Source organism: Drosophila arizonae, chromosome 2 (assembly GCF_054131065.1).
Source record: "Drosophila arizonae isolate 15081-1271.41 chromosome 2, UAZ_ARI_1.0, whole genome shotgun sequence".
Lineage (NCBI taxonomy): Eukaryota > Metazoa > Arthropoda > Insecta > Diptera > Drosophilidae > Drosophila > Drosophila arizonae.
In genome coordinates, this window is record NC_142922.1 from 7,552,869 (window position 1) to 7,579,584 (window position 26,716).

Sequence of the window (26,716 nt, forward strand, 5' to 3'; positions counted from 1 at the left end):
TAAGAAAATGTACAACAACTTAGATTCCCTTCGAAATTAATTTCCTGTTAAGTTTTACAAAATGCTTAAATTCTAAATCAGTTATATTTAGACATTAAGTCGCTTATACTTAAATTAGTTTTTTGTCTGTGCAATGACCGCACGCACACTCACACAATAGACTGCGTTGCTTTTGCAATTGTGAGTGAAGTGCTTAATATGTGACAAAAGACCGGATATATTTAATTCTGTGACCTGCGTAGCCTGCGCAGAAAACCTACTGATCAGCTACGAGATACCCTGTGTAAAAATATTACAGCTGAATTACAATCTTTTGTCTAACATAATTTGACTTGCATAAATGAGAAGATTTCAGTTGGCAAAGGTTGACAATATTCTCTATGTGTGCATACACCTTTTATAAATTAAATGTTTACAGGGTATTGCGATAACAAGGAAAATATTGTGTAAAGTGTGTAAAACGGCGACAGAAACAACTTCGCTTAAACCGGCTCAGTCGCTTTTCATCAACTACAACAACAGCAAAGCAAGCAGGAGAGCACTAGCAGGGAGTACACGACTAGACCATACCCTCTATTCTTGCACTTTGGTAGACAAACAAAAATCAAAGTCAGGCAAAGTTCGTTCAGTGAATTTTGAATATATATGCTATATAAATATATATTTTTAATAACTTTTTTCTGTATATAATTTAAAAGTTTATTTTCTTGCCAAATGCGCTATAAATAATTTATATAAATGATATAAATTCATATAAATATTTAAAATTTACTTTATTAATTTATTAATTTATTGATTGATCTGACAGATTGGCATTGTCTTCTTCTGCCTGCTGCGTAGATTTGGCTGTAAACGATATACCCTCTTTACCCATTTCCAATGGTAGCTGATTGCACAGAGCCCATAGACATCGTTCAGTCTGTCTGTCTGTCAGTCTGTCTGTCTGTCTGTGTCTGTGAAACTCTCAATGATTTCGCTTTCAGCTTTGGCTTTTCAGTTGCATCTCAAACTGTGATCGCAGCAGTCGCCCGAAGCCGAAGCCCGCTGCCAGAGTGAGTATTGAAAATTTTATTCGCTTTTCCTCTGTAATTCGAACAGAACCGAACCAAACCGAACCGAGCCGACCTGAGCAGAGCAGAGCAAAGCTGAGCTGAGCAGATCAGAGCTGAGCTGAGCTGAGCTGAGTTGAGCTCACTTTCTAAATGCAAATGCTCGATCAGCTGCTTCTGCCTGCTCGCATTCACAAGCTGTGCACGACGTCAACGTCGTCATAGTCACGCCCCGAAGCCCCTGCCTGAAGCTTCCTGACTTCGAGTCAAGCTTAAAGTAATTCAATTCAATCTAAATGGCATGCGCTGCATAATAATCATCCTCAGTTTTGAGTCATACAACAGTTTTACAATCAGAATACATTTGTTATCGCCCTTTAAGGCACACTGGAGAGCGAATAAGAAATGGACAATGGTATTTTAGAAATATGTATTAGACTATTTGGATTGTAAAATTCTGAAAACGAGTTAAGAGAGAGAAAGTTGTTTGTTTTAGAGAACTGAAAGCTGAGTGAAAAATATCTAGAGCAAAACTGATTTACAATTCTTACTTCAATTCATTAAACTTTTATGGTTTAACCTAAACGGAAACAGAGAGTATTAATATAAAGAAACAGTTAAATTAACATAAAGAAACAATTTAATTAAAACTAAAGAGCGACAAAATTTAAAAATAATTGGGGGAAACATTTCCGTTTTTGACTTAATTAAATAAAAGCCTTACAGACATGCTTCAACATTTCAATTGATATGTGATTCAATTTAGAATTAAAGTAATTAAAATTAATTTTAATAATTTTATATTTCAAAAGCAAATCAAGCTGAAAATGTAGTTTTTTATTTACTTTTTTTTCTTTTATATATTAGTTTTATTTATTTACTTATTTTATAAATTTCTTTGAATTATTTGTGTTATTTATTTATTTCTTTTTTTTTGAGATGGTTTAAAGTGGAAGACAAATAGATCTCTATATATATATATATATTTTTTTTATTTATTTATTTATTTTTTGTTTTTTCAGAAGTAGAAAATTAAAGAATTTTAATAGTGAATAGCTTAACTGATAATTAAATTAATTCTAGTTAAATTAAAATTATTATGGAAATTCTTATTTTTATAATTTTTGTCGTATTTTATGACTAAGTTGTTAATAATTCATTATTGTATATATTTATGTAAGGGCTGTTTAAGCTTTTTATGTACGCACAAAAATATTTAAATCTATGAAATCTAAATTAACTGCTCAAAACACATATAAGTATGTATTTCAAATGATTGACAATTATCTCTATTCGAATTTTGCAACGCTGAACTTGATGCCGAATTGTAAATACCCTCAGCGAGTGTATAATAAAATATCTCTTGAAAACATCAAAAAAGCTTGCCTAAAACCAGGAGAGTAAAGGGCCAAAGTAATTTTTGATGGGGCACTCGACGAACTGAAAGGTGATTGCAGTAACAATAAATAAAAGCTTGGCGATCGGGCGTAACTGATTGCATTATACTTGTTCTCGTGCCAATATATATATATATATATATATATATATATATATATATATATAGATACATATTCTTCAGTTTGACACGTAAGCCCTTCAATCACTTAAACTAGTTTATTATACAATTATAATATTACTACCAGAACTAATGAAAATTATTTGAAAGAGGTTAACTAATTGCAATAAATATATCTTAGCTCTGTATACAGCGCTCGTGAGTAACGTAAGAGACAAAACCAATATACTCTTCTCCCACTGCGAGCTGGTATGAAAAGCTTGTTTAGGTTTTTAGTATTTGAATTTACATTTAAAGTGCTTTTAGTGATTTCCTTAACTGGGACGCATGTGAAATCCATGAGGTGCTATGAGGAGACTTTGTTTAGCATATGATATTTATGAGGACTTTCTAATAGACTAACTACAGATTACGAGACTCAAAGTTTAGCTATTTTATTTATTTAACTACTCCGAGCATCAGCTCTGTAATAACTTGTCGTTAGTTAGTTTTTTTTTTTTTTGATCAGTCGAGAGTTCAGCCGAACAACTTGGGCATTGACCATGGTCAGCCATTAGCACTTCCCAGTTGCGAGCGAACCTTAATAGGCTTTAGGGAAGTACTTACTTGAGTTGCACTGTATTATGAGCTCTGCTGTTTGCTGTTTGTCGAGTGCAAATTAACGCATCTAACATCACATAGCAAACGGCTACAGTGGACAGTCGCCAAACAAGACCCAAGCCATGCCAAGTCAAGTGTAGCTCCAGTCAGTGCTCACAATGAGCTAATCAAGCCGACACTAGAACGTCACGGATGCCCCCAATTAGTGACCAATCCAGGCACGCATGCCAGCCACAATAGGCACTAAGCGATCAATTGCTCAAATTGCGCCTCCAGAGTCTCCGGCTCTGCTTGGCATGCCAGGCAGGCCCACCAGATAGACGGCAGATCGCCCGATTAGTCAGACGGCAGACAACGAACAATCGATACGATCTGCCCCAACTGGCCTCAGCTATATGTATCTCTATATATAGTATCTGTGCGACGCGACACTTGCTCAGTTGTCGCTCAGCAGTTGCGCGGACAGCTTGAAATAAACTGTCCAAAACTAATTAGCTGACAAGCCAAAGCCAGAAAAAAAAAAGCAGAAAAAAAAAAAAAATAAACAGAAAAATCTAATTCGATTGTAAGTGAATTTAAAGTTTGCTTAACGAGCTGAAATTACTTAATTTAAAAAGATTAACTAAATGCTAAATGTGAGCCGAGTGTGTAACTGTAACTGTATCGAATCTGTATATTAAGCCAGTGTAATTTGTTGTTATATAAACACCTTGGACCTTGGATATATATCTATATATATTTGCATACTTTGAGTGTTGAAATATAGCAGTGCTCAAAAGACTTAAAAAAAATATATATAAAAAAAATAAAATAAAATAAAAATATGATACTAAAAATAATTTTTTCAATTTTAATTTCTAATTTCTTAACTTGCTAAAAATTTGAAATGTGCTTAAATTAAATAAATAGAAAATAATATCTCAGATAGTGTCATTTCGATTTCAACTTGTTAACGAATTCGTAAGATATTAATATTAATAATTATTTTGTACTGTGCAAATTGTTGTTTACTTATAATGACAATGTTTTTATTTGGCTTTGTCATTAACTACTAACTAAGTACTTATATGACGATAGTGTCATTAGAATATCTTCAAGATATATTCGACATTTTCAGCTGAGTTTAAAGTCTGCTAATTTCATTCGCAAAGTCTGTCATTTATAATTTTTTTTATTTAATATTTATGCAAATATTTACGTAACAAAAAATAATGTGAATTTTGTCAGCCATTTTATTGTATTTTTAAGATACTTTTTGTTGAGCACATATCTCAGCAAGTATTATTTATAGAATTGCAATTTTTGGTTTGGTTTAGTCTTCAGCTATATTTAAGTTTTTTTCTTGCACTGCCATCGATATATCTTTGAGTTAACTTAAATTTCGGCTACTTTACTGCAGTGGCATTGCTCACAGCTCACAGATACTTGCACATTTCACCGCAGCTTCCACTCGGCGTCAGCTCAATTGCACAGTTTTGAAAGCTCAAGTCAAGGTCGATCTTTCGTTAGTAGCGCAAACATCGAACCGGTTTGAGTTGGACTTTTGTTTATTTAGTTTTTGCTGAGCCAAGCTTTTGGCCAGACTCGAAGCAGTAGTTGCACATCAATCACTCAGCCGAGCACGTCGCACACTCGCACTCGTTTACTAAAGGAAGAAAAATCTCTCTTATTTTAATCAAACAGTTTCTTCCCACTTTGGCGAAATGAGGTTCAACTCCGCTTTGATTCTGCTGGGTGCCGCAGTGATTGGCTTTGCCGCTGCCACCGATGTGAGGCCATGCCCGAAATGTGAGTAGAATCACAACGACCACGCCCACACACACACACACACACACAGCTAAACAAGCTAAATTGCTTCACCTCTTCAACTAGCCAAAGCACGTGCTCTGGGCCCCGATGAGGTCACCATATCGAACTGCCCCAAGAACAAGTGCATCCTGAAGCGCAACTCCGAGGCCAGCATCACGATGAAGATCAAGCCGGAGCGCGACTTTGCCGAGCTCACCTCCGACATCCAGGGCATCATTCTGGATGTGCCGCTGCCCTTCCCCGGCTACTATGGCACCAGCGCCTGCCCGCACATCTACGACGCTTCGGGCGAGAACAAGGTGGGCTGCCCGCTGAAGGCCGGCGAGACGTATACGTACAAGAACAGCTTCAAGATACTGCCCGTCTATCCGACGGTCAGTCTGGAGATCCATTGGGGCCTGGGCGACAAGGAGGGCGACGCCGCCTGCTTCCAGATACCCGCCAAAATCAAGGCTTAGACGGAGATCAGATTGCTTTGCACTATAGTTCATAAGTTTTATTTGTTACTATTAAAACGTGTTGTATGTATAGAATAATAGTTACTTTACTTTCGGTTAAGTACAATTTAAATTGATTATGAATTTGAATTCTGAATTTGGAATTCGTATATTTGATATATATTCAAAAACATTTGATTAATTGATCTAGGCAATATTGCGGCATCCAGCCAATGGCGCAATATTGTGCTCGCAAAGCGCAGAGAGGGAAGAAAACAAGAAATATGCATATAATGTGGTTATAATAATAATATTGATATTGTTATTGAAAGTATAAGTAATTGAAAACAAAAGCTTAAAATGTTTCTATCATTTACATTTAATGTTGCTTAATAATACAATAGATCATTCGCATTTAACGCTTAGCTCTTGCTAGCTGGCCGACGTGTCGTATACGCGATTCGCGTGCAGAAATTCCAAAGTTGCGATCAAAAACTTTTGTTTGCCATTTTGTTGTAGTTGTTGTTGTTGTAGTTTTTTTTTTTAATTTTTTAATTTTTTAATTGGGGCGCAGCATGCAAAGATCACTTATCTGATGGAATAAATATCGTTTAATTGTTTTTGCTTAACTTCAGCTCAATTTGTTTATGCGTGTGGCTGTCTGTCTCTGTGTGTGAGTGAGTGTGTGTGTATGTGTGTGTGTGTGTATCTGTGCCTCGTATACATGATTTTCTCATTATTCGGTCAACGTTCACTTTGCAAGTTCATAAAAGTCGGCAACCGGCAACAGTTGCTGCTGCTGCTGCTGCTGCTGCTGCTGCTGCTGCTCTGCCTCGGCCAATGCTTGCTGCAACTTGCGCCAGCTCTCGGCTGCATCGCTCGCATCGAACTGGCGTTGCATCTGGCGCAGCTGCAAGCGATGCTGTCGCAGCAGCTGCCTCCATTTTGCCTCGTTCACATCTCGATTGCGTTCGGCTGCGCTCGATTCGCTCGCTGAGGGCGTCAAAGCGGACGCAGCTTGGGGCAAGTTGTAGTTCTTCATATTGTTGTTGTTGTTGTTGTCATTATTATTGTTGTTGCTGTCATCGTCAATAGCATTCATATTGTTGTTGAAGAGCTGCTCAGCCAGGCTGTCGGCCAGAGGTGTTGGCTACAGACGAATGGAGGGAAAGAAGAAGAAATTAGATATAGTTTTGCAACGAGTGACAGACAAGATAAAAGATATGGGGTTCTATTGTTGTTTGCATGCCATCAGTTGCTTGGATTGGTTATTATTATATCTCGAATAATATTGCAAGCTAATTACGACAAAATTTCTTTCATATAAGAGGTAAGGCAAATGATCTCCATATATCTATATGTTACGATATTATTATAAAAACAAGATACCCTAAGCTCTCTTGTGTTCTTTTAATCATTTTAGCCTAAACTAACCAAAGTTAAAGGCTAGTCAAACAAGACTTTTAAATTTAGTTAACGAGGAGTACAGGATTAAAAATATTGGAATAGTTTGAGTATGACTTTCAGTCAATAGCAAAAGTGAGAGGTAAGCTCAAATAACTGAGTTTGATTTAAATTACTGAGCTGAAACTGAAAGATCAATTGATTGTTTAAAAAAGAAGAACCAAAGTCTAAGATCTGATGTCTCTAGCTGTTATGGCTGCTGAGTTAGAGCTAAACAAGCGGCTCTATCGAATTGGTTACTTAGGCAGATCCAAGAGTAGATACATATAAGCAAATAAATAATAATGGGATCGTTGACCTGTTCTTCTGTCAGCAAAATGCATTTAAACCAAATCCCATTTAATTTGAATTGGGGTTATAAACAAGCTTCAAATGTGCTAAGCAAATACTTCAGAGTAATATTCAAGTGAATAAGTTAACGCCAAAATTCCATTAAATATATTAAATAAAGCAATAAAACTTTGAAACACAGCTAAGAACAAAGACTTAAGAGTCGAATATGAATTCTAGCATATAATTAATGGCTAAATAAATATAAAGCTAAATATGTTTAAAAGTTTTTATAGTTTTATAGCTATATATTATATATTTAATAATTGTAATTAATTTTGGTTGTCGCTAATTATTTTAGCTAAGGGCCGCGACACCATAAAAAAAAAAAAAAAAAAAAAACATTTCCTGTCCCAATTAATATATCAATTGACACGCAGTCAAATTGCGCCATTTCAACTGGGTTATTTAGCTATAAATCCAGCTGAAGCTAAATGCTGCCGGATAAGATTAGCTCGATAATGGTGCTTTATGATGTGGCTCAACATTTGTCAAATCATCGCAATGGGGAACTCACCTGCTTAGCTGCAATTGCCGCCCTGTTGCCCGACCGCTTGCCGTGAGCTATGCCAATCAGAGAGAGAGAGAGAGAGAGAGGGAGATATAGGATGATGCCACATAACGTCAGTTTACAACTTACCGCCCCAGCACGAGTGTCCAAATTCCAAACAGGAGCCTGCAAGCAACAGGGAAAGCAAAATAATGTGGACTTAATAAATCATCATCATTCCGGCAAGCCACTGAAGAGTTAAGCTATGCAAAGGAGTAAATTATGACAGAGCGCCACGAACTGCCCCGCTGCGCTGCACTGATCACAGCGGTACATGGAGTCCAGGCGTGGCTGTGTAGGCGTGGCAGCTGACTTAAAAAGTTAAGAATTGCCCAGAAGTTATGGCGGCTGCTGCGGTTTCCTGGTTTACTTTCATTTTACATATATTTGCCCTTTAGGCAGAGTATTTTAATGTAAAACATGAATCTGACAATATATGGTGTGCACAGTGCTCGACAAATATATGTGTATCCCTTAAGCAATTATTTATTTTCTTGTTCAATTAAAATTGGCTTTACTTCAAAATATATTTTAGGGCATAAATTATAAATAAAATAATAAATTAATTTTGGGTATAGGCATTGTCACTCAAAAGTCCAAAAAGGCAAATCCATCAAAGGTATGCATATATTTGTCGATTACTGTAGATATGTATACGCCCAAAGGCTATTTACTGCCTCACTGGGCTGGGCTCTATACAGTTTAATAGCTCTAGGACTGACATCGTATAGCCATAGTGCAACCATAGTAAAATTAAAGTATTACAAATGCCTTTATCCGATATGCTTTATATAAATATTCATATTATAAATTTGATTGATTGATATATCTATGCAAATTTCATAATACTCATACCAATCTCAGCACATGATACGTGAATAGTCGTATATCAAATCAGGCAAAGCTAACGAGAGAACTCTTTAAGAGTATTGTGTGTGCGCCTCGACGCTGTACAGTAGTACTCCATTATGGTTGCCATGGAAGTGTTATATAATGCCGCGACCTGTGATAAATTTAGTCCATTACAAAGTCGTTTGATATGGCGCGTAATAAGCATGCACCTGGGTAATGTGTTGTTGAAAGCAGCTCTCAGCTGGCTGGAGAAGTGCTAAAACTAGATGCAGAGTGAGATAGAGACAGAGAGAGATAGAGGGTGGAAGAGAGAGGGCTGGAGTGTGAGGAGCTGTTATGCAGCTCGACGTAGATAGGGGAAGGACTATTATGCACTGTCCTTGATGCTGCAGTTCATTGTGTGGCCAAAAACTAATCGCACAAATGGATAGCCACGTCGACAAGTCCACACAAAGGACTTTGGCTTGGCTCACATGTCACACAATGAGGCGTCAAAGAGTCAACATAAGAGCAGCTGCGACACTTGGATAAGTTTACGCAATCCATTCAAGGAGCAACAGCAGCAGCAGCACCGGCACCAGCAGCACCAGGAGCCGCCGGAGCAGCATTTCCTGGCAACAAAGCGACGCAGCTGGGCCGCCCCTTCGTAAGTGTCCTTTGCGTAATCTCCTCCTGGCCGGTGCCAGGCACATTGATAACGGAAAAATCAACTTTGACTGGCCAAACAGAGCCGTCTATCATGCCATGAGCCATGTGCCAAGAGCCATTGGATGACTCTATCTATGACGCCGTATTTAGCTGTTGCCAACGCCCGTTGTCGCCGCCATATGTCCGATGTGTAATCATTTGTCAATTACTTAAGCCATGGATTAATTGTGGCCAACCGCGCTATAGAGATAGCCCCCGCTCAGGGATTTGGATGACGCGTCGGCGGCCAATCGAAAGGCTGTCATTAAATGGCCAAAGAGGACCCTTCTAAGCGCCTAATTAACGTGCCCAGCCACTTGACTGATGCACTGTGTCCAGTTGCTGTTGACGTTGGCGTTGCCATCGACCCTCTTCATTCCGAGTAAAGCCAATTCTTTCCTTTTAATAGCCCCACACAAGTCGCACGTCTAAATTAAAAGTGTTACGCCATTGGGTAATAAAGCTATTTTTAAGTGTCCCGAAGTAAATGCGGGCATAAAATTGTCATTTTTGACAGGGGAATCACCTCTTACGAGGCAGTTAAAAGAATATATATATTCTAAGCTCGCTCATAAGCCAACCTGTTGAATGAATTGCTTCAGGCGTGATTTGGCTTTAGATAAAATTTGAATTTTACAAATTATAACTTTACTATGAATTTTATTCCCGGAACTATAAATGTAATCAGTGAGCTGAGTAGGGAAATAGTATTATGAAAAGTAATGCTTAAATTGCTTAGAAGATTAATCAGTTAAGCAAACGAAAAGTTCTTGAATTTATCGCATTCTCCACTCTATTTAGAGCCACTTCTAACTGCTGATAAGAGTAAGCTAACATCAAAAAACTTCCAAAATACAATATTGCATAGTCTCTAGTCGCTCCAGACATATGAGCAATAGTAAATGCCTTTCCCATATGATGGAAATGCCTGTGCTAATCGCTCGCCTAATCTGTCATCCTGAACCTAGGCCAACCCAGCTAGTTTTCCATTATCTGAGACTCAGTTCAAAGGCCAGTGCCGACACAAGGGCTGCAATCTAAATTGTGCTGAGGATAAGCATGGTCCGTATTAAGCCGCAAGCAACCACAACTGCAGTGGGCTGCAGGCGGTGGCACAGCTTGAGTGGTTCACACGACTCTTTTTTTTTTTTTTTTGCTTCGTCACCTAAGAGTGGAGCTGAAGCTATTGCTATTGCTGCTCCTATTGCTGTTGTTGCTGTTGTTGTTGTTGCTGTTATTTGGCACGCAATTTGGATTAATTTACGACTGCAATTAAAATCGCTGGGGCATTTGCAGGCATTTTGTATACCGTTGCCGTGTGACAATCGACGCAGTTGACGCCGCGACGTAACGAAAAATTATAGCAAATATGCCTGATGGGCGTGCTAACTAATGGGCGTGGCACGACTTGATCAAAGAGCAACGGGAAAATGTGCATAAAATAGATAATGCGCATTACAATTTGCAAAAAAAGAAAAAAAAAAAAAAAAACAAAAAAAAAAAAGAATGAAAGAACAGGAACAACATAATATTAACAGCAATATGTGTTAATCAGGTAGTTGGTGGTTCTTGCTTTTATGGCCGACACCGCATATTATTGTGGGAAATTCTAAGAAGGCTTTTCCAATGACGCATGGTCAGCGCTAGTTTTGTCATGTTGCTGTTATTAAATATGTACTATGTGCAGGTTCTACTAAAATGCAATGGAGTCATGATAATCCAACTCTTGAGTCGAGCACTGCTAAATTCTGATCTAATTGAAATTATGATCCATTATGCAACTGAGATCGATATAATTCTATTTGCAAAAAACTTGTTGATGTTTAATGATAACTTTGAGTTTCCCCCTTCTTCCCTTTGCTGACCTACATAGAGTGCAGATAGGCGATAACAATTAGGGCAAGCGTCATTAAAAGTCACGCTAGTTATGCAGCCACCACTAACCTCTATAACTCAACTGAAGCTTGCCATATAATCTTAGTTTTATAATTAATTAATAAGCGGGTTTATTAAGAGCAAGGGTAAAACTCAGAGGACAAAGCCATAAAAGATGCAACTGCATTTTTATAGCATACTTTTAGGCTGATCCGTTTTTGGCTACCTATAAAACCGAATTAATTAATCAATTTTTGTACAGATTCAGCGCTTAAAATATACATATATACAAAAAAAAAAAAAAAAAATTTTTAACTATTCGATAGGCATATAATTTGGACTTCAAATAAATAATTTCCTCCAACCCAAGTGACTTTAGCTTAGCTTAGATTTATTAATTGTTGACTACTGATTTTAACTGTCGTTATTGCATAAGGTAATACAAAATTGATTACAAATTTATATGAATTATAATATATATTAATATATTAATTATTAATAAGTTAATTATACTTCCTCTAAACTTTCAAATATTAAATTTAAAATATATTAATATATATATTATATATTAATAATTAACGTATTAATATATATTAAATCTAGATAAATTATTTAATAATAATTAAAATATTCGTATGTACTATATTTACATATATTATGTAAATATTAATATATATTATATTTCATGCAAAAATATTTTAAAATGTATATGAATTGTCATTTACTTATATGAATACATGTATTTTTGGATTTAAAAAAAAAAAAAAAAAAAAATTAATATTTATATACTTTTTGAAAAAAAAAAGAAAAACAAATTTTGATACAAATACTATACAAAGTATGCGTCAATTTGTATCAACTTATGTGGGATTTCTTTTGGTACTTTACCTGTCACAAGCGTAAAGAGGACCAGAAATACAAAGATAGTCCAGCTAAATTTCTGGCAGCACATTTTCAGATCGAAGTGAGCACGTTTTAAACTGTCAAAGGGAATTTGTACGATATCAACTGTGGCCCGCTTTCAACTTCACTTTTAATGCACTGGCGATAAAAAACTTTGTGCAACAGTTGCGCTGTGTAGGTGCTCTGTGATGCAGGTGTAAACTGGAATGCGTGTGTTCGAAACACTTTTCGAATTGGCAGCAAAATGCGTTAGACGTGCGCCTTTTATAGCTCGACCCGTGCACAATATATATAACAGAGAGCCGTTACGGCAATGAGATAACGACAGCCAATGCGAGCGTCCACACACGAAGCAGCTGGGCCAGACGAAGGACGACGATGGCAACGCCGCCAACGCACGACCGACGCAATGCCGCCAATGAGCGTTGCGTTCCGTTCCGTTACTTTGCCAGGACCAGCAACAGGCTGATATGGGAGACATAGGGGTTAGACCGCGTGCTCGAGCCCGACCAAAAGGAAAAGCTTTCATTTTAATGCTCTTTAAAGAAAAAACGCAATCTGAACAATTGTTTATTGTCATATCCTAACATAGTTGTGTAAGTCGCCTGTGATGTGCCTGTGCTCCTTAGTATTATCAAGTGTAGTATTATTATTCAAGTGTTTAGCTACCAAATACAACATTTCATCAATCATTTAGTTTCGAACGCAGTGTGGGTTGTGTGTATTGTATCTGAACTGTGTTATAAGTCCCCGATCTGTCTAAGTGTGCGATGTTTCATGTAAAATGGGCCGATAGTCGATGCAGTGTATGGACTTTGGCTTATTCCAGCTTGGCCAAGATGTCGCTTTCGCGGAATAGCACGTATTCGCGCTTATCATCCATGTCCACCTTGGTGCCGCCATATTTCGGCAAGAGCACACGATCGCCCTCCTTGACGCCCACCGGCAAGTGTCCAGCACCAACGGGGTTACGTGCTCCGGGTCCCACAGCTACGACGACACCCTGCATCTCCTTGGGCACTGAGTCCTCTGGCAGCAAGATGCCTCCTGCTGTAGTAGTCTTTACCTCGGCGCGCAGTATTAAAATGCGATCCAGCATTGGCACAACCTTCTTGATAACGTTAGCCATACTTCTGCAGGGCCAGAAAAAAAAACCAAAAAAAAAAAAAAAAAACAAGAAATTGATATCCAAAAACGAATTTTTCCTCAATAAGAAAAAAAAAAAATAATAAATAAAATATTTGTCACTATTTTTGCCAAAACTTTTACCTCAGGTTTTTTAAAACAATTTTTTTATTTTTTTTATAATTTTTTTTCAGCCGTTCACTTCGAGTGCTAGAAACAGACTGAGCTATACGAGTTCTACGGGAGGTAAGGAGCATTACAATTACATGGCCTGCTCAGTTTCAAAATTTGTTTAGCCTACTATGATTTTGGTTCACCCTAAAAAATGCTCAACAGTGTCCCTTTTGGCGTTCAGTGTAATTGTGTTTCAACAAACTTCAGTTACGCGCAATTGAATTATGTGTGAAACTAGTATAAAAACTTTCTAGCTGTGTGTGTGTGTACGTGTATGTGTGTGTACGTACACATACTTCGTAGCTGTTTGAAATAATTTCATGGTATTTGCGCGTTGTTTTCATGAAATTCCCACGCTGCATGCGTCAGCGCCACCTGTCGGCGCTACTGCGCACTAACAACCATGTTTGTGTGAATGCGCGCGAAAATGCTTTTACGTACACGTATGTGTGTGTGTGTGTTTCTTCTTTGACTTCCCGACTAAATGATTGGGATGAAATCGGTGCTTTTTGTACTTCTAACTGTTATTGCTGACAACTTTTTGCCAGAATTTCGCTTTTTTGTTTCCCGAATTGCTCGTAAATCACTAAACTTCACACTCTCTACGTCATTTTGCGGGCGGCCCATGTGTATCAGTGGGTGTGTCTATCGACATACATATAAATGTGTGTGAGTGTGTGGATCATTTTTTCTTTTTTTCTATTGGCTCGAAGGTATTTGTTAGTTCCATGTGACGTACGCGAATGATATGTGAATGAAAGTGTTTAATGGGTATATTAACTATCGCTTGAAGTTTGTGACGCTTACACGGATAACTTGCCTGAAGTTTAACTCAGTTTATTCACATACACGAATTCAATCTGTATTTAGTTTTATCTTTAAAATAGAGACATATATTGTTTTAAAGTTATGTTAAAGTTATTGCAAATAAGAAATTATCATTTGAATCATAATTATTGATAAATCTGTAATTGTTTTACTTAGCACATTTTTGATATACACTAAAAAGCTTAATTATGAATGAAGAAGTTTTTTTTTTTTGCAGATATACATATAAAGCTGTAAATTACAAATAATCTTCTGCAGATTGTGTAAAACTTATGTTAAAAGAAGATTCAAAATTTTTGCACAATACCATAAATAAAGATAAGATAAATAAAGATAAATACTTTATTAATTACTCTAAGTCAGTCTCGGTAAATAATCATCTCAAAACATTTGGAATAAAAGTGTTATAATATATAAAATTTCTTTTAGTAACTTACCAGATATTTACAAAAAATTAAGTCAAATCAATATGTACCATATAATTATGTTTATTATTTTATCAACAAACAAAAATATATTTTTCACTACTCCACAAAGTATTTAGTATTTATTATATTGTGAGCGTGCTTTTGGTATATATGATAAATAAATAATGAAGCTTAGCTCAATTAGCTTAATTATGAAGGAGAGCTTTACTGACTACAGTAACGGAATATATAGAAGATACGAATTTTGCAAACAGAAGAAAATATTTGAGAGTATTCATATATCATCCATGCTATCGTAAGCAATACAATTTGTACTTGCTTATAGATTTATGCTTATGCGCCAGGGATAATTCTAATTGCAGCCAAATCATGACGCATTTGGAAAGTGTTTATGGCCAACTAGCTGTGAATACGTCAGTGAATAGAATGCAGAAGTCGATGCCGGGATGGGAGACAATCACAATGATATGTGGCTAGTCCATTTGCTTGATTGCATTTTCATAAGAAATGCACCTTTGAGTGGGTGAGCGATATTACGCATTCGCCACGTTGACAGTCGCCTGCGATTGCAGTTCGTGACCCTGAGCTGATTATAATCGCAGTGCACGGTGTGTGGGACCTGATTAACATATTACTTATTTATGCAAACACCGAGCGCATTTTCATTTCATTTTCATTTTCATTTGCCTGCAAACCAAATCGATACTAACAAATTTTGCTTACGCGCATTGCGATATAACGAATAGAAAATACATATTTTTTCCACGTCTCCAACTCTAGCACAACAAAAATGGGCAAATTAACGAAACCCTACAAAAAATAATTAACTTTGCTACTTAGTTATTTTATGTGTTTTGTTTTTCATTCACACCAAATATAAATACACTTCAATGCGTACACTTCTTAAAGCTTTATCATCATCATCATCATCAATTAAACTCTCCTTCAGCATTGACATTGTTTACTTTCCGGTAGAAGAAAAGTGCGATATCCTCCTTTTACCCTCTGCTCATTTGTCAATAAAAAATGACAGATTGAACTATTGACGCAGCTCAGCTAAAGTTTGGCAAAACTTTTATTAAGCTATAAGACTTAAAAATGGGAAAAGATTTGCAATTTCAATTTGATTTAAAGATATATTTTTGTATAATAATACTTTAATAATTTCTCATTTATATATATGTCAATATTTTTTCTGAATAATAGAGTTATGCATACAATAATGTAACATGTGTATAAATTGCTATATATATATATATTTATATTTTGGAAACTGATTAGCATAGTACTTCGTTTACAGTATTGTTTATATAACGTTAAATTAATGTTTAATATAATAAGTTTTACAATAATACAGTACATAATACAGTGCATTCTTGTATGCTTAGAAATACGCCAAAATACATCGGATTCACTTGAGAAATGAATTACATTTATAATAGTCTCTTTTAATTAATTTATTTTTTAATTTATCATCTCTTCACTACAGATAATATATTTAAGAATAACGACTAGTTAGTCCAGCATGTCGCACTTACTTAGCTTTTTTTTTTTTTTTTAATAAATAAAAATACTTGCAGCGTTGTCTGAACCTTCAAATTATATTAAATGCGAATTATATTAATACATTTTTCAACTGACATATTTTTAAAGTAAGAAATAAACTCTAAATGAGAAACAAACTAGAACTTGTACTAAACGCTTTGGTAGCTGTTGGTAAACAAATTAGCTTAGAATTTATATAAAAACTAAAGCGACTTACATAGGGGGAGCAAAAAATTATAAATTACAATAAGTTAACACTAGAAGTAAACAGAAAAACGATATATGAATATCGATAAATGAATTCACTATAATTAGCAGTGCATTGTGCATTGCAAATTACGAAACTAGTTGCGACCTTGCCGGCAGCGGGCGTTCATTTAGAGCTATCTAAAGCGACAGAGTGAGCGAGAGAGGGGGAAAGAGAGAGAGAGAGGGAGAGAGAGAAAAGAAATAGAGACAAAGAGAGAGAGATAGAGAGATAGAGAGAGAAGAGTGAGATGAGGAGAGACGAAATCATATAAACAATTGATGTTCTATTGCGTAATTTTAAGTAATATTACTCATACGATCAGTGTTACAGACCTGCATTAGCGTGTGCTTCGACTCAGTGGAATCTCGTTGCGTCTGCGACGACGAGTTGAGGGTTGTTGTGCGCCGCAAGCGACGCGACTCCGGCTGATGGCGTGAGTTCAACGAGCCCTTCGAGTACTTCTTGCCCAGCAGCACAGCCTGCAGCAGATCAATCAAAGAATAAGCAAATATATATATAAAGAGCGCCAGAGTGGAGACTCACTTTGAAGGCCTCGCGGAACTTGTTGCTCATCAGATTGTAGAGCAACGGATTGATGCAAGTGGACAGATAGTAGAGCACACCCGAAATGTATGTCATCACCGTGTAGAGGAGCTCATGCTGATCATGGAGCTGGGCGCCCCGCGCTGGCGCGTAAATGGCAATCAGACGCTGCGCGTGAAATGGTGCCCAGCACAGAAAGAAACAGATGACGACGGCAACTGCGAAACGAATAGATAAACCGAACAATTGTATGTGTATTTATATTCATAAACGCTATGACAACTGTCATCAGCTAATATCATCTATACTCTGTTTAGTTTGATGTTGTTGTTGTTGTTTTTTTTTTTTTTTTTTCGGGGCCCAATAAACGCGAGCGACTCATAAATGTCGAGCATGTCAAATGACAGACGCTATAAATGGGCCAGTGAATGGCTGATTAAACGTGCTCATCGTGTGCCCTCTGCCCTCTGCCCTCTGCCCCCGCTCGGTGCAGGCAAATATAGCCAGAAATTGGTTATTGGGCTCACAGCCTGCGGCCATTCTACATAATTGGCTGTCATCACTGCCGAACCACACTCACCCAGCATCCGCAGCACTCGGCGCGTGCCATAATGATTCAGTCGCCCTCGCACCGAACTCAGCTGCGGCCCCGAACTGTTCGCCAAAGTCGAGCTGGAGCCGGCATAGCGGTAGAGTACCGTATCACTTTGCACCGCCTTCATTTGCTGCTTCTGGAGCCGCACGCCGCTGTAGCCAAAGCCGGCTGACGATCCCCCGCCGCCACCGCTGCCCCCGCCTCCGCCACCGCCGCCAATGACGCTCGATCGGTAGAGATGCAGTCCAATGCACAGGTACAGCACCAAGATGATGGACATGGGTGCGAAAAAGAAGATGATTGTGGACAGCTGGAACGAGTGCTGCACTATGACGCGCACCACCACGCACTTGTCGATGCCGCCGTAGTTGTTGATGCCGAACTGTGCCGCCTGCGGTATGGCCGTCAGCACGGCCAGCAGCCAGATGAGAAATATGATGCGGATGGCGCGGCTCAGCTTGCTCATGGCCTGGCCGAGGAACGGATGGCAAATGGCCATGTAGCGCTCCACGGTAAATGCTGTGATGGTCAATACGGTGGCATTGGCGGATGTTTCGGCCAGCAGGCCACGGCCGATGCAGAAGTATTCGCCGAATACATACGGATACTTGGACCAAATGAAGTACATCTCCTGCGGCACACCCGAGAGCAGCAGCATGAAATCCGATATGGCCAGCGAGAAGAGATAGTAGTTGGTGGCCGTGTGCATGGAGCGATTCTTCTTGATCACAATGCAGGTGCTGATGTTGCCCACGACGCCGGTCAGGAAGATGAGGCAGTAGACCACCGTCACGGGTATGACAATGGCCAGTGGATCGCGCTGGGCCCCAAACAGCTGGCTAATTGCTGACACGTTCTGATTGATGGCAGGTGGCTCGGTTGCCGGCGACATGTTTGCTCGAAATTTTCCTTCAACTGTGCGCTTTTTTGTTTATATTCATTCAAAATTTCCACTTGCGCTGGAATGTGGAGAGCCGCTTAACTGCCAATATATCCCCATATGCTAATTATTATAATTCGATGTCACGACTAAGGTAACAGCGCCACAGAACTTGAGCTAGCCAATCTCCGCTCAACTCGACTCAACTCAACTCGTTTCTTGACTGACACGCAACACACACACAACAGACGACACTAAAGTATATAGCCGGCCCAGCGAGGTCGCGATCGAATCCAGCCACGTTGCCAAATGCCCCCGCCCAGCGATTGCTACGAGCACTGGACGCTGGACACTGCGTTCATTTGATTACAACAACTGGCCAAGCAGCTCCCAGCTAGCCGCTCTCAGCTCACAGCTCACAGCTCGCAGCTCTATATGACAATGCTTGAATGCATTGAGCCCAGCTGCATTAAGCCCGTTGCCCGTATCCGAGTTGCGAACCAAAACCCGAACCCGAACCGCACGCTAGCGCGCTCTGAACTTATCTGATAAGCACTGGCGACAATTTCATTCAGATTTCTATCCACGACGACGCGTCGCTGTCGCTGCTGCTGCTGCTGCTTCTGCTGCTGTCGTTGCCTCTGCCGCTGCCAGTTGACATGTGCATATTTGTAAGTGCTTCGGTCTGTGCCTGGCTTTGTTTGTGTTTTGGCCACAATTTCTCATGGTCGCAAAAAAAAAAAAAAAAAAAACATTGCCAGCTACCCACCCACACTCCGATGCCAACATAAACAAGAGCAGCAATAAGAAACCCCACGATGACGGCTGGCAAAAAGTTTCATTCCATGCGTTTTGTCAGTGCCAGATCTATTTTCCGTTCCACGTAGCTGACGAGTGACATTTTCGTTGGCCGCATCATATATATTAGATACACACACATATATCTCATTCATTTATATTATTTCGTTTAGCGCCACCTTAACTAACTGAACACCCACTTCCCCAGCCACCTCCCTCCCCCACCCGGCGGTGTCAAAGTGCGTGCGTTGTTTTCGAAATAGTTGCACACATACATAGACAAGGAGACTACACGAAAATGGTGGCTGTCATGAGCTACATGTGTGTGAGTGCGTGTGTGGGGGAGAGTATGTGTGAGCTTCAGCAATTGCTTGCTTTAAAATCTCTAACTGCAATCTGGCTTCTCTGTTTGCTTATATACGGCAACTTAACTACAATAATTTCATATACATATACAAAGTGTTCAACAGATTTTAGAGAGCGAAAGTTACACTAAGTAGCAGTATTTACGAATCGAGAAGCAGAGTAAAAAGACATGTGATAGGGGCAAGATTCTGTATTTCATTTTTTAGCCAATTAATCTATGAAATTAGGATTAATTTCAAATTTATAAACAAAAAAATTCCACGTTACTGAACTTTGTTGGCCTGTGTTGTTTAGAGCTCGTGTGTGTTTGATTTATCATATTAAGATTGCTTGCATACATTTAATATATACTCTTATTAACGGTGTATAATGATCTGAATAATATTGAATGCTTAAACCGCCGCCTTTGTTCTAACTCGGAGTCTAGAGTCCAATTCATTTTATCTCAGGCGCTTTCCAGTCTCGTGTTTCGTTAACTTGCAGAGATTTAAGTATTCCAGTTGACTTTTAGTATAACTACAATTTCCCAATTGTCAGCTTCCTTTTCACTTAAAAAAATAACAGGAAAAAGAAATCAAACAATTTTATATAGTTAGACAAATAGATTGAGATGCAACATCAATTTTATTATGTTATGTGATAAATCGTTCGGTAAGACTTAAGACAAATTATTATAATTATAGAGAAATGTGAATACACTCATATATTCCCTATATCAAAAGACAAAGACTTGATCAAATGAAGTCAGTAAATATATCATTAAATCACTGGACACGTATTCAACCAGCCTTCACCGGGATCGGAGCCCGGAACATCGTTCTTCGTTACCTATTCAATAGACATTTACCAATGCATGGGTTATGACACAAAAGTTTATATGCGTTTAGTATTAAAGACTTGGCAAGAACCAATCGTATAATATATGCAATCAACAACACATATGAAATATCTACTCAGTTGCGCATGGCAATAATTATATAGTTGTAGTATATATATATTTATGTATATAATATGTTTGTAAATACTATCAAACTACTAAATATTTATTCTTAAAATGTATTCATTCTACTTCCACATGTTATATCATACACTTAAGTATGATATGGTACTGTTAAAAAAGAAAAAGAAAAAAAAAAAAAAAACCTTAAAACAATACAATCTTAAATCAATTTCATTCTTTTCTTTTCAAACCACAGATTTGTTAGCTGTCAGTAAACAACCTTTTCATGATTTTTCAATATCATTATAAATTAATTAGAATCACTAAACTAGGATAGTTGAGAAAATTTGTTTTCCTTCCTCAATGAATACCCTAAGTATTTAAGTTTTTATTTCTATTCGTAAATATTCCCAAAACTTGTGTAAAATTCAACTGATTTAAATAATCAGAGGGCTATTTCCGGGAAATCTTTTGCTTTGTTTTATTTAACTTAGCTCAATTGATGTACTTTTATGCAACAGGTGCTCATCTGATACACTTGTTCAGCATAATTAATGGGAGAGGGAAATGTTGTTAATAAATGCTATCGACCCATATAAGAAATCTCATCAATATTAGTTATGAGCTATTTCATTGATCATTTAAGTCGATCAAATTTTACACAAGTTCAAGTTCAAGTAATTAGTATTGAAAGCCTCATTCTGTATTTGGCATTGTATAATGTAAATGCGGATAAATATCTGTATATCTATATAGATATATATGTATATAAGTATTTTCGATTATGGTGCAAGTTCGCAATGGGCGGCATTTTTGTACATATAGAGTAAATACATCGATATATCGTATTGATCTTATGATCGTTATGTTGCTCAATAATTTTGACACTTTGAATATATTTTAGACATATATATGTATATCTGTTCTGTATAGTATATATGTATATCTGCTCATAATATATGACTCACAATAAAAGTGTCTTGTAGTGAAGCTCGATAAGTTGGTAAGTCTAGACTTGACTAGTTTTCCCAATTCTGCTTGGGATCATCATTATACTTTGCTATATCACATAACAAAATTTTTGGATAGCTTTCATGTATCTGATAGTTCTTGAAGAATTTTGACTTTTTGAAATGTTTGGATTCATTTATTTAGAGGTATGTTAGTAGCATGACTTTTTGGCTTGAACTATTGTTGAGTTGAGAACCATAGCAGTTACATGAGTTATTGTATATGTATATATAATATTATCTCAACTAACTGTTGAGCGAATTACAACATTTCCTCTAAGTGTATGAATTTGTATATACGTATATGATTTCACCTAAAGTTTACGACATTGTGAAGCACATTTTAATGTTTTGTGTAAAACTTAAATATATATTACTATGTAATAAACAAAAACATGAGACATGAGAAAGGGAAACATGCGTAAAACAATTTGAATAAATTAGATTAAAATATAGGAAGTAATTATTATAATATAGAAAATAATCACTAAAGTCAGATTAGACAGTGAATAGAAGTAGATTCGATCGTATTGCATAGATCTGGCTCAGATAACAATCTCGATGATTTCCGGTTCGTCCTCGTCGTCGGTTCCCCAGCCGGCGTGGGGATTGTTTTCGTCTAGTCAGTGAACCAGCCTCTCCTGCTATAGCGTCACATGCTTCAGTTCTGGCAGCTGTCGCGAAAGAATCTTCTGTGCTGCATCTTGGTCGAGTCCATCAATGCTGCAAGCAATCAATTCCCGCAGATTCCGGCCATGTTTGGCAATATATTTGAAGGCCTGCAGTGTGAGGATCGAGCAGTTGCTGATGGTGAGACTGCGCAGGCGTTTCAAATTGACAACGATGTAGCCCACCGCATCGTCATTGATCAGCGAGCAGCTGGCCACGGACAGCTTTTCCAGGGCTGGGCAGTTGACACTGAGCGCCGCTATGCCATTGGCCTCCAAGCGATTGCAGTAGTCCAGCGTGAGGTCCAGCAGCTCCGGCAGATGCAGCGCTCGCTTAAGCAGACGATCTGTCAGATTGCGACAGCCTCGCACATTGAGCTCATGCAAGCCGCGCAAGCGACTGATGGGCGCCGGCTGATTGCCAAATCCTATGAAGCCCATGTCGGTTACCTTGATGCAGTGGTCGATCCTTAGGAGGCGCAGCAGTGTCTGGTGGCGGAAGATGGTGGAGAGGGTGCGATCGGTGGTTGCCTGGCGGCAGTTGTCCAGGCTGAGCTTGCGCAGGTTGGGCAGACGCTCCAGCATTGTGCACATTGACGCCTCATCGATGAAGCACACATCCTCCAGGAAGAGCTCCTGCAGCGTATAGTTTATCTGCGTGGTCAGGCCCTCGACGAGGCCCCTGCCGGTCAGTGCGCGGCAGTAGGCCATGGTCAAGGACTCTAGGCAGCCGTTCATCTTACGCAGGGCCGACACACAGCGCACGTCCAGTTGCACACAGAACATGAGATCGAGTGAGCGCAGAGTCTTGTGCCACTTGTCCGCTATGCAGAGCAGCATTTCATTGGTTAGCGACAGCATGCCAGTGAGATCGAGGTGCTCTAGTTTGCTCGTTTCGGGAATCGCGTCCAGAATATCATCGAGGAGCACGAGATGACAGTTGCCAGAGAGCTTGAGAGTGCGCAGATTGTTCATCCGCTTGAAGGCCGCACACCAGCGCAGAGTTTCGATGCCCGGCGAGCAGCTGAAGAAGAGGTCAACGCACTCCAAGGTCGGCGCATGATCGTAGAGCACCTGCAGCAGTGCAGTCTCATTGTTACGGCGATACTCGAATTGCAGATGACGCAATCGCACCTTATTCTCCACGCGGCGCAGCTGCAACAGCATCAACAGCTTCAGAGCTGCATCCAAGCTGACGCCATCGCACTCGAAGCCGGTCAGATGCATGAATTGCTTCATATTGATGCCATCGATGGTCATGTTGACATCATCCAGGAAGCTGGTGGTAACTATTTTCAAGATCTTCAAATTGGGCAGCTTGCCATCCATGTTACGAAAGACTGGCGCATGCCGGACCTCCATGTGCTTCACCTCCGGTCCCACCATCTTCAAGAACTGCGACAGCTCGGGACTTTGCGTCAGATCACGCAACTCAACATCGTCGAAGCGCAAATACGAAACTCCACGCTCGATGTGCGCCTTCATTGCAATCAGATTCTCTTTGGTAACAATCACCTTGCCCTTGGATGTGAAATACCGTCGATTGACCAATTCGCGACAGCGCCAAGATACCAAACGCAGTTGCTGCAAGTCTCTGAATGACAAATATGTCATAATCTCGATCCATAGATCATTGGGCAGTTGCTCTATGTGCAGCGGCAGACGTGTTCCATCCTCGCTAAAGGGCATCAGCGAGCTGCTAGTCCCAGTGGCCTCCATATCTGGGTCAACCTTGTTTTCCTATAAAAAAAAAATTCAATTAAGCTTGATGAATTAGATTGGTGTTTGATAATCAACGCGATTCGATATCGAAAAGCTGATATGTCTAGACTATAATTATATTATTATATTTTATAATATAACAGTCAGTCAAATAAAGTTGCGAATATCACAATAGTTAAGTTAATTCAAGCGAGACGAATGGCTTTGAGTCAAACTACTTTTGTGGAGTTGAGGGTATAGTAGGTTTACTTGCAATAAGACGGATAAAGAAAATGTTTAATAAATTATTTATTTTTAAATTATTTATTTAGTGAATTTTTAATTAATACACTTTTATTGAGTTTGTATTGCGACAATATTTCTAATTAATCATATATTACCTATGATTTTTTTTATTTTTTATATATTTTAATGAATTTCTTTTTTATTTATTAATTTTTTAAATTTTATTTTATTTGTTTTATTTATTTTTTATTTTTATTATTATTATTTTTTTTTTATTAGGTAGTGCAATTTACTTTATTTATGATGGGGATGTTAATAATAATTTTTTAACTATTATTTATTAGCTTTTTAATTGACTTTACCTTTTCTCTTTTATTGCGCCAAAACTTATTTATTTTATTTATATATATATATATATATATATATATATATATATATATATATATATATATATATATATATATATATATATATATATATATATATATATATATTTTTATATTTATTTATATTGTATATTTTTCTTTAACTAAATGTTGACACTTTTATTCATGATATAAAATTAAGTTTCATAAATCATTAGTTTTTAAAATTTTGAATATATATTTATTTTCGTTTGTACTCTATGAAATCTTTAATATTATTTGCTTTCTGCTTTCTTTTTTTTGCGACAATATTAATTTGGTTTTGCTATTGACAATTGCTTCTGATTGATTATCATGAAAATATTGAGTATATAGCAGTTGCCTACTCAAACTTCACATCATTCATATATACTTGAAGTTTTCAGTAACAGGGGTGTTTGACAACTAATACCAAGGGTTAAAGCGCCTACTAGCCTCTGTGCAGGTGGGCTGCACGGACTTGTTGGCCTGTCCAGACTGTCCGGGCTGTCCGAAGTGCAGCCGTTAGCTGTTGCTATGCATTGCAGCGCCAGCCCAGGCAGAGCTGGGTTTGCTTCCCAGTCGAACCTCCATTTATATGGTTTATGTATAGATACATGAATGCATGTACGCTTCGATTGCAGTTATACCCACACGACACCCACACAACACCCACGAAGATGCAATTGGGATACTTTTTCAGTGGTGTCAGTGGTGGTTTGACAGCGCGGCGCCTACACAATTTTCACTCACCTGCGCCTCGACGGGCCTTTCGAAGAACACAATTCTGCCCCGGTTTATCCGTACCAATCCACTCGTAGTTAAGTTGTTTCCCATCCAGACAATTTAGGGTTTCGTGTAGAGCAAGCGAGAAATAATTGTTATCTGCGTCAAATTGCGCATTTATGAATGCCGATTCGAATAAGTCTGTCGTCTGTCGTTTGTCAGCCACTCGAGTCGAGTTTTCCAGCGCTCTTTTCCAGTTGAAGTTTTAGAATATTTCTCCTGAATTATTATTATTATCTTTCAATTAATTTATGTATTTCATTTGCAGTGGCAGTTCCCTGTGCGACAGCAACCTGCTCACTGTTCGAATCACAAAACACGAATACCAAGGGGGAACAAGAGCCACGCACTGTCCATACAGCTGTGTATCTAATAATGAAAATCAAACTGCCAGATACTTTTGTGCATGCTGATAGATAATTTACCGTGGCAACGCATGCTCGCATGCTCAACTCGCTCTCACAGTGAGCTCTCTCAGCGACGCACCGTCTCGCTTGCACGCAGTCTGTTGCGCCCCCTGCCTCCTCTCAGTGTTGCGGTCCCACTCTGACTTATGCTCAGCGTTTGTTTATGTTTGTTGCTGGTGACCCAGTTCCGAAAAACAAGAAACTTATATTTTGGGCCGGCAGTGACCTTAGTGGTTGCTTGGAAACGAAAATTCTATTCAGTTTGTCAAGTGTGCGGAAGGGCTGCTCTTTACATTTACAAATACAACAAATATGTGGCTTATAATGAGCGCTATCAGCCGAGCGGACATTGAATTGCCAAACAAATATGTCATTCGGACCACGATAACAATCTACAAAAGTCAGAGTAAATTTGTTTAAATGCGATAATTGAATAAATCTAGACACTTTATTTAACATGAGAATTAATCAGCTGTTTAAATTCAAGTATTTAATTGATATATGTATATATATATATTGATATATATATAAAAAAAAAAAAAAAAAAACAAAAACAAAAACAAAAAATATTTTGAAATTAACTTTTGGTAAAGCTTAAAAATTATTTTAAAAACATATATATATTTTTTAAATCAATAATAAATATTACTACTACTGTGAAGTTTATCAACATTTCTATATTGTATTTACTATGAGTGTAGAAGAAATAGTTAACTCACCTATAAGCTTATAAGCACTTCTGTATATTGTATTTAATTTTATGTAGTTGTTCAAGTGACAGTGAAGTTAGGGCCCACGAACCGCAGCCAACTTCGCGTCTAAAGTCTGTGCTGCCAGATTGTTTCGAAAACATGTTTGTCAATGTAACGGAAAACTTCAATATCAAATTTTCTCAATACGGCAACCGAGATTTCAGCTAATGTATTTACATTGAATTCTCTTAAGAATTAATTTGGATTGACTCTACATTA

General features: G+C 38.0%; 5 protein-coding genes across 6 annotated transcripts; 1 reads left to right on the forward strand and 4 right to left on the reverse strand.

Annotated features, from left to right (window-relative positions):
- The first annotated feature begins 3,694 nt into the window (after positions 1-3,694).
- Npc2b (Niemann-Pick type C-2b) lies at positions 3,695-5,764 on the forward strand. The gene is made up of 3 exons (XM_018018942.2): positions 3,695-3,730; positions 4,849-4,953; positions 5,038-5,764. Exons 2-3 carry the CDS (start codon positions 4,869-4,871, stop codon positions 5,430-5,432), a joined length of 480 nt encoding a protein of 159 aa, XP_017874431.1. The 5' UTR covers positions 3,695-3,730; positions 4,849-4,868; the 3' UTR covers positions 5,433-5,764.
- CCHa1 (neuropeptide CCHamide 1) lies at positions 5,299-12,396 on the reverse strand. The gene is made up of 4 exons (XM_018018940.2): positions 12,058-12,396; positions 7,846-7,881; positions 7,723-7,769; positions 5,299-6,561 (listed from the first exon to the last, which is right to left on the reverse strand). The coding sequence occupies exons 1-4, from the start codon at positions 12,119-12,121 to the stop codon at positions 6,163-6,165; spliced, it is 546 nt and encodes a 181-aa protein (XP_017874429.1). The 5' UTR covers positions 12,122-12,396; the 3' UTR covers positions 5,299-6,162.
- Positions 12,397-12,595: 199 nt separating this feature from the next.
- LOC108621544 (10 kDa heat shock protein, mitochondrial) lies at positions 12,596-13,502 on the reverse strand. Its single transcript, XM_018018943.2, has 2 exons — positions 13,342-13,502; positions 12,596-13,205 (listed from the first exon to the last, which is right to left on the reverse strand). The coding sequence occupies exons 1-2, from the start codon at positions 13,452-13,454 to the stop codon at positions 12,893-12,895; spliced, it is 426 nt and encodes a 141-aa protein (XP_017874432.2). The 5' UTR covers positions 13,455-13,502; the 3' UTR covers positions 12,596-12,892.
- Positions 13,503-15,808: 2,306 nt separating this feature from the next.
- Positions 15,809-19,015, reverse strand: PK1-R (Pyrokinin 1 receptor). Of its 2 annotated transcripts, none has more exons than XM_018018937.2 (4): positions 17,546-19,015; positions 16,966-17,183; positions 16,755-16,901; positions 15,809-16,559 (listed from the first exon to the last, which is right to left on the reverse strand). In XM_018018937.2, exons 1-4 carry the CDS (start codon positions 18,450-18,452, stop codon positions 16,509-16,511), a joined length of 1,323 nt encoding a protein of 440 aa, XP_017874426.1. In that variant the 5' UTR covers positions 18,453-19,015; the 3' UTR covers positions 15,809-16,508. The 2 variants fall into 2 exon arrangements, with proteins under 2 accessions (XP_017874426.1, XP_017874428.1); XM_018018939.2 differs by having other exon boundaries at positions 15,810-16,429; positions 17,546-19,014.
- Positions 19,016-20,209: 1,194 nt separating this feature from the next.
- LOC108621538 (uncharacterized) lies at positions 20,210-26,129 on the reverse strand. Its single transcript, XM_089463023.1, has 2 exons — positions 25,306-26,129; positions 20,210-23,962 (listed from the first exon to the last, which is right to left on the reverse strand). The coding sequence occupies exons 1-2, from the start codon at positions 25,387-25,389 to the stop codon at positions 22,199-22,201; spliced, it is 1,848 nt and encodes a 615-aa protein (XP_089319149.1). The 5' UTR covers positions 25,390-26,129; the 3' UTR covers positions 20,210-22,198.
- Between the last annotated feature and the right edge of the window lie 587 nt (positions 26,130-26,716).

Coding starts and splice junctions, on each gene's coding strand:
- LOC108621544 (XM_018018943.2), bottom strand. CDS start 13,454: ATGCTCCTTACCTCCCGTAGAACTCGTATAGCTCAGTCTGTTTCTAGC. Junction 13,206..13,341: donor ATTGTTTTAAAAAACCTGAG/GTAAAAGTTTTG, acceptor CTGGCCCTGCAG/AAGTATGGCTAACGTTATCA.
- PK1-R (XM_018018937.2), bottom strand. CDS start 18,452: ATGTCGCCGGCAACCGAGCCACCTGCCATCAATCAGAACGTGTCAGCA. Junction 17,184..17,545: donor CCGAGTGCTGCGGATGCTGG/GTGAGTGTGGTT, acceptor TTCGTTTCGCAG/TTGCCGTCGTCATCTGTTTC. Junction 16,902..16,965: donor AGTTCCGCGAGGCCTTCAAA/GTGAGTCTCCAC, acceptor GATCTGCTGCAG/GCTGTGCTGCTGGGCAAGAA.
- Npc2b (XM_018018942.2), top strand. CDS start 4,869: ATGAGGTTCAACTCCGCTTTGATTCTGCTGGGTGCCGCAGTGATTGGC. Junction 4,954..5,037: donor TGTGAGGCCATGCCCGAAAT/GTGAGTAGAATC, acceptor CTCTTCAACTAG/CCAAAGCACGTGCTCTGGGC.
- CCHa1 (XM_018018940.2), bottom strand. CDS start 12,121: ATGTGCTGCCAGAAATTTAGCTGGACTATCTTTGTATTTCTGGTCCTC. Junction 7,770..7,845: donor TGGACACTCGTGCTGGGGCG/GTAAGTTGTAAA, acceptor TGATTGGCATAG/CTCACGGCAAGCGGTCGGGC. Junction 6,562..7,722: donor CGGCAATTGCAGCTAAGCAG/GTGAGTTCCCCA, acceptor ATTCGTCTGTAG/CCAACACCTCTGGCCGACAG.
- LOC108621538 (XM_089463023.1), bottom strand. CDS start 25,389: ATGGGAAACAACTTAACTACGAGTGGATTGGTACGGATAAACCGGGGC. Junction 23,963..25,305: donor AAAGGCCCGTCGAGGCGCAG/GTGAGTGAAAAT, acceptor TTTTTTTTATAG/GAAAACAAGGTTGACCCAGA.